General features: G+C 45.1%; 1 protein-coding gene across 2 annotated transcripts; it reads right to left on the minus strand.

Annotated features, from left to right (window-relative positions):
- Window positions 1–2843: 2843 nt before the first annotated feature.
- Window positions 2844–5359, minus strand: LOC119311340. Of its 2 annotated transcripts, none has more exons than XM_037586982.1 (4): window positions 5156–5359; window positions 4972–5050; window positions 3465–3708; window positions 2844–3380 (listed from the first exon to the last, which is right to left on the minus strand). In XM_037586982.1, exons 3-4 carry the CDS (start codon window positions 3582–3584, stop codon window positions 3033–3035), a joined length of 468 nt encoding a protein of 155 aa, XP_037442879.1. In that variant the 5' UTR covers window positions 3585–3708; window positions 4972–5050; window positions 5156–5359; the 3' UTR covers window positions 2844–3032. The 2 variants fall into 2 exon arrangements, with proteins under 2 accessions (XP_037442879.1, XP_037442881.1); XM_037586984.1 differs by having other exon boundaries at window positions 3465–3727.
- Window positions 5360–6799: the final 1440 nt, after the last annotated feature.

A 6799-nucleotide genomic window follows, 5' to 3' on the forward strand; every position in this document is an offset into this window, starting at 1 on the left:
GTCAAAGTTTTCAGGTCGGGGTACATAAGTTATTAGATCTACGATGTGTGAGTTACCATGCTATCCAGTATTCACATAAAAGTTACCTGGGGTACATAGGTTGTATACTTTTCATCATACGTGAGTTATCAGGTCCGATATAAGTGTACAACCATGTTACTTACACCAAAGTTACCGGGGTATATTTTTTAACAACTTTTATCTTGGGGGGTGAAAAAGTACCCGTGGTATTTGTACATGAGTTATCATCGCTGATGTGTATATATTACCAGGCTATTTACAATGAAGTTATAGTGGGTATATTTTTCAACAACTTTTATCTCGGAGTCGAACTTTACCGTGGTGTTTGTACATGAGTCATCAACTTTTATCCCTGGCCATTCAAAAAAATCATGGGTCAAAGTTATCGTGCTATTTGTACCTAAGTTATCAGGTCAAAAAGCCTATATTATCATGATATTTACATAAAAAATATCGGTGGTATATTTTTCCCTCCAATCAGAGTTACCACGGTGTTTGGTATTCGAATGTCAGTTATTAGGCCACAATGCATGGGCTAGTTAGTCTTTTAATAAAGCAAATGTTCATCAATGTCTAGGTATCAAAACAAGTTTTGACTTGAACTCACAACAAGAAGTAATTGTACCTGGATTGGTTAGCTCGGTAAACTCACTAGTAGATGGTCAGAGTTCGATTCTTCGCACAAGTAATTTTTGACGCTATTTTCTACTTAAAAGTCAAGCTGAAGTGGCACTAGAAAAACTTCCTAAAATTGCTGATGTGATCACGATCTGGAAATCACGCCATCTATTTCCTTTCCCACTAATAAAACACTCTAAAATCGACCCCATAAAAACTTTCTAAAAATAGCTCCCGCGATAAGATCCGACAATTACGTAGAAAAAATCGCGCCAGAGATCGGGATCGAGAAAAATGCGCCTGCGCGATCACTCCGATACAAAAGAAACCGCCCTGAAATCACGGCCGCAAGATCTGAAACGAACGACATCGGATGTGTGCGGATCTGTTGCAAACTGCCAGTCGGCAGAAATTTAGCATTCTCGATGAAAAATATCTAACATGAATCAAATCACAACATAGAGTTTGTTTAGGTGGTTGTTGGTAGATTTCTAATACTATTGGATCTGTTAGATCCCAGGTTCGACTCCCCTTGCCCTCCTATTTTTTTTTTACCGAAATTAAAAATAAGAGGTGCGAGAATTCTGGATCGGGAGCGGGCGGGAGCGGGAGCGATCGTAAATACCGATCGAAGGAAAAAAAGAGACGAGAGCGATCGTACGTGCCTATCGCTAACCACCAGTCGACTGGTGGTTAGATTTCTCGTTAACTAAATTTACAATATCCTTCAGGATATAATCACTTGGTGTTATCAATGTCCCAGGTACATGCTTTCATCTGCATATTTTCTTTATATCACATGTTCTTTAACTGCTCTTGTCATTTTGGTGGATCTCGGGCTGCTCCCATCATTCGGCTCTGCCCGTTTCCTTTCCCCACCAGGCACGCCAGGACCCCTCTGCTGTTCCCTTTTCAGCCGTGGTCCGGTTGTGGTACTGCGTATTTATTTATCGGACCCGACCCGACCCCAAGGACCATGGCTGAACGCATCCTGGGTGTGATGGTTTTTCAGGCTTTCGGTCTCTGTCTATCTCTTCTTGTGTGAGGGGCCTGTCAAAGCTTCTGCGTCGCCACTGAAAGCTGAAGGGTGGTACGTAGTACATGCAGGTGGGATGGGAATGTGAGTGTTGCGGTTGGAACGAGTCTCCCTTGCGGATTACTGGTTGGTGCGTGATGATGGATTCGTTGGTTGGGCTTGGTCCTTGGTGTGTTGGTTAATTATAAGCTGGTGTTTTGAGGTTGTCTGTGTCTCTGATTGTTCAGTGAGTTGTTGAATACTACTAGGTGCAGGTTGGGAAAAGGTCGACGTGCCTACAACGATCTTAAGTCATGTAGTGTGTGTTTAATTTTTGTCATCATCATGCTATTCTTCTATTCTTGGTGCCGACATGCTGCAAGTTTTTGGTGGTCGGCCGTCTAAACTTGGACTCCAAAACTAGTATACCATTTTGTCTTGCTCCTAGTAATGTTTAAGCATACGATACATCTTGTTTCTTTTGTCTTGCTACCGACGTTCTATCATGTAAATCGGTTTGATGATCTACTTTTTCATAGGAAATTCCAGGAAAAGAATCTCATGATTAATATTTATCAGCATTCTCGCAACAAAAAAAAATCTTTATTAGCAAAGTCTGAAGATTAATCTGCCCTGCCCATCCTATTCCTCGTTTCTTTTATTGCTTTTTTCTAGTGAAATTCCTTTGTTGGTTTTATGGAGGTTCAGCTGAGATGGGCCAAAACCCAAGTGTTCTGTCCACTCTCTCCAAAGCCACCGGCCTATTTTGCTTTCACTCTCTCTGTTGGAAGGTGATACGGGCCTTTGTTAAGTGTGGGCCGATAGAATGGATGGGCTGGTGCGCATTCAGACTTGTTCTCTGTTTCAGTTCAAATGCAATTTACTGATTTCTCAAAAACAAAAAATGTAATTTAATTCGACTAAAAATAATAATTATTCTACAAAACACTAAAATAATAATGTAATTTACTCTTAAGAAACAAGAAAAAGAACAAACGTATTATTTTTCTCAAAATAATAATAATCTGGTAGTAGAGTAGAGTAATGTGATTTGGAAATGGGGCCAATAATGCTTATGCCCGTTGCTTCGTAATTGTGTGCCAACACTACATGTAGTTCAAGGTCCGATATGTAGGTCGGTCTATTTATACGTCGCATACATCTTTCTACTAATAGTCCAAAGGTCCATTCAGAATAACATCAAGTTTTACATACATAAAATTGAGTTTCACAAGCTATTCACATATCCATCAACCAAGTTTTACATTATTATGAGGTTACAATTCATAGACGTAACGAGAAAAGTAATAATTTTATTACAATTGTTTTCATGGCCTAATTGAAACATCTAGACATATTTCAATTTGCAGCCCAGGTTTCACATGGCAATGGCCACCACCAAGCTGGTCACCACACCCATGAAAGCAGCGGCAGCAACGTGCGCCGTCCCGGAGAACTGCGACGACCCCGCGACGGTCATGACGGCGATAGCGACGCAGGCCACGACGCGCAGGGACGCCTTGCCGCCGCTCGCCCTGCTGGACGTGAACATGCCGGCGTACGTAATTGCCGTGACGAGCAGCAGGCCGGCGTAGATCGCAAGGCCGACGTAGTCTGAACCTGCAGGCTCGAAGAGAGCACGCGAGGTGACGCACGCCGGCAGGAGCGCGCAGAACAGCGTCTGCGATATGGAGCGGGCGTGCTGCTCCTCGGATCGACCGATCTCCTGCAAGAAACGGAATACAGAGCATACATGAATCATACTGTGGTACCCACCCCTCATCCAGCGAAAATTAACGGTACCACTTACGGCTGCTTTGGGTTCTGCTCCCATGGAAATGGAATCCGCCGCAGCCAGTAGCAGGGGAGCCATATCGACGATGACATGGCCGTTGGCGGCGGCGGACCGAGCTTGTGCTGCTACTAGCATGCTATGGTTCAGCTGAACATGAATTCCTGATCCTCCTGATCCTAGTGTGGGGTCGAAACGTGCTGATTCAAATAGCAGGTGGCCGTTCCATAGCCCCGCACCCTATGCAGCACCACGTGATGTCCTGCAAATGATGCCAAACCCTGTCAAAAATGAAACGACATAAGTTTAAGGGAACTCTTTGGTGTATTGAGAGTTGTTAGATTCCTTGTGATGAAACCAGCCAGCCCATCAAGGTTCAAATCCTAGATTTTGGCATTACTGTTTGTATTTTCATTTCAGTCCTTTCGACGAATATCGTTCAGTGGGAGTAGACGTTTTCGTTGACTACGAATACTTATGCCGACTGATTATCTTGAAGATGCTCATACAGATAAAGTGTGCGTGCGTTCATAGGGATGCATGTTAAAGAAAAAAAATACTCCATAGTACTGAGCATATGACTATTTTTTAGTGACTTATGGTCTGGCGTCCAACTCGCTCAACGTGTAAAGAACAAGAATCATTAGTGGACACGGGATTTAGACATAGGGGGGCGAGACAACAATGAAGGCGGAAAATATTTTGTCTCACAAACTACATAAAAGTTTTAATCTCGATATTACTTGCTAATGGGAGGTACTAAGTAACAATTACACAGAAGATTAGTATTAGCCCCTGCTAAAAATCCATAGGGGTGGCCGATGCAGGGGGGGGGGGGGGGGGGGTTCTGGCCCCCGCTCGCCCCCCTACCGGCTCCGCCTCTGTCATGTCAGTAGATAAAGGGGGTTCGGAGAGGGTTTGACTAAAAAGAACAGAACAGGAATGACAAAGGGCTAGCTTTGTGCTATCGCCATTGAAAAAACAGAGGATCAATGAAAATCAGCCGTGGTTCTGGATCCCCAACGGGAAAGGGAGAATCAATGAAAATTTTAACCACGAATCTATGTTTTTTGTGCGGGGATTTTGACCATGAATATCAAGGAGAGTGTTTCCAAGTCAATGATCCTGGGCTTCCATTCTTTGATCCAATGAATTATCTATCATCTATTTATTTATATTTAGAAAAGGAGGATAAATCCCCCAGCCACTGCATCATGAATCTAATGAATGTCTCATGTTTCAGAAATAACATCTCGTAGTCAACTTTGACATAGCAAGTATCAATCATAGAATCATCGATAATCAATTCAAAGAAGAGTATGAATCTGTATATTCTCAAATAATTTCCTCATGGACATCCCAGAAAACAGAACCAAGCTCATCCCACTGAGGGCTTGTTCGGTTGAGGTGGATTTGAAGGGGATTGAGGAGGAATTAATCCCCTACAGGCCAAAATCCCTGCAAATCCCCTTCAATCCACCCGAGGATGGGATTAACCGAACAGAGCCTGAAGAAATTAGCTCACCCTGACAGATGCAGGGTGCAAATCCTGCCGTCCAGATTTGTTCGTAAGGAGCATGGTCGAAGAGTCCTTCCCTCAAGGCCTACAATCAACAACATATTTTATGTGTCATAAAAACAGAAATTAACAGCAAATCCATCTCGCCTACTAACAGCACCGTAGTCTCTTATCCAACCAGCTAACTTACAAACATGCGTCGCCTTAGGAGGTGATCCGTCGTCGCTGCACCGGAAGATATGCGCTTCATGGAGTTGAACGCGGCCGGAGATACGAGACAACATCTCTCCGGCGACCTCTCATTAAGGCTCCCCCGCGATATTGCTCCGACGGCCTCTTCTTCAGAAGCCATCGCCATCGCTCTCCTCCTCCCCTTTCTGGCTTCCTCAAGAAATTCGGATGGTTGGTGAGCTAATGGAAAAGGTAGCCAGGCAGGCTAAGTAGCTAGCAATAGCACGAAGGCTCGCTGTTCCGTTGACACGGATGGGGCCACGTTTGCCTGCCCCAATCATAAAAGTTAAACCTCTTGCTTCATAATTAATTCCATGATGCTAAGAGTTAAAATATGAACATCGACAGGGATTTTCACTTGTTTTATCTACTGTTTTTTTTTTCGTTTTAGACTAAGCTCTAGATTAGAGCCGAGGCAAAAGCCAAAGAGCAAGGAAGAGCTGTTTTTTTCGTTTTAATCCTGGAGTCAACTTTCCTGTTGCCATCCGCCTCGCACAACATCATAGTATGAACTAATTTCTACAAATTATGCTACTCACTTTTTTTTTCTCGAATACGCACGAGTGTGCGTATCATTTTATAAAGAAGAGTGGCAAAGACTTCCCATCCACAGTGTTACAATGATATTTACACGGCTCTTACATCCACCTTCACATGGAGTAGTTACGTGAGTCGACTACTCACCGAACCCCCACCTTACTAGTCCCGCAAACACTCCATCCAAGTCCCCTTTCAAAAGCCCTGCTTGCCTCCAAGTCCTTCCTTCCCTCCCGATCCGTCTGAGTACTTGCAGTGTGGAGGGGCTTGCACCGTTAAAGACGATATCGTTCCGGTGCGTTCATATCACCCACATGCCTAGCAAGCACAAGGCTCTCATGGTCCGCCGTTGGTCTCGCCGCTGCTCTCGCCTTAAGCACCAAGAGCCGAGAGTGTCGTCGTCGCGAGGCTCCAGCTCCGGCCGATTTGTGGCCACGCTCATCCAGTGCCACACTTCCTTTGAGAAGGTGTAGCTCACCATGAGATTACTCATTGTTTCCTCTTGCTGATCGCAGAAAGGGCATGCATCCTGATGAGGTAGCCCGCGCTTGGCGAGTCTGTCGGAAGTCCAACACCGATTCTTGAGAGCAAGCCACGCAAAGAAACGGCATGTCAGAGGTGCTCTCGATCCCCATGTAAATGCAGCCGTAGGCGCCATAAGCCTCGCAAACCTTGCCGCACACGCCGAGCGTGCCGAGAACATGCCATCCTTTTCCCACGCCCAGATAACCGAGTCCGGCGTGCCCGTATCCAGCTGCACAATCACTACTCTCGACCAGAGGAGCAGGAACTGCTGCAACGCAGCTTCAGTTATGTTTGGCCCAATGTCTTTGCCCACGATGCATCCTCCATGGCTGCCGAGACTGTGCGCACTAGCCTTGCACGCTTGGGAACCCTATCATAAACCAACGGTGGAAGCTCACAGATGCGGAATCCCTGTAGCCAACGGTCCTCCCAAAACAACGTTTCCTGCCCATTGCCGACCACGGCTCTCGTCGCTGCGTGAAACAATGCCATCGAATCCTTTGGAACTCTTATAGATAGTCCTGACCATGGCCTCAACTTA

This window comes from Triticum dicoccoides, chromosome 5B, assembly GCF_002162155.2.
Source record: "Triticum dicoccoides isolate Atlit2015 ecotype Zavitan chromosome 5B, WEW_v2.0, whole genome shotgun sequence".
In the NCBI taxonomy this organism is placed as follows: domain Eukaryota; kingdom Viridiplantae; phylum Streptophyta; class Magnoliopsida; order Poales; family Poaceae; genus Triticum; species Triticum dicoccoides.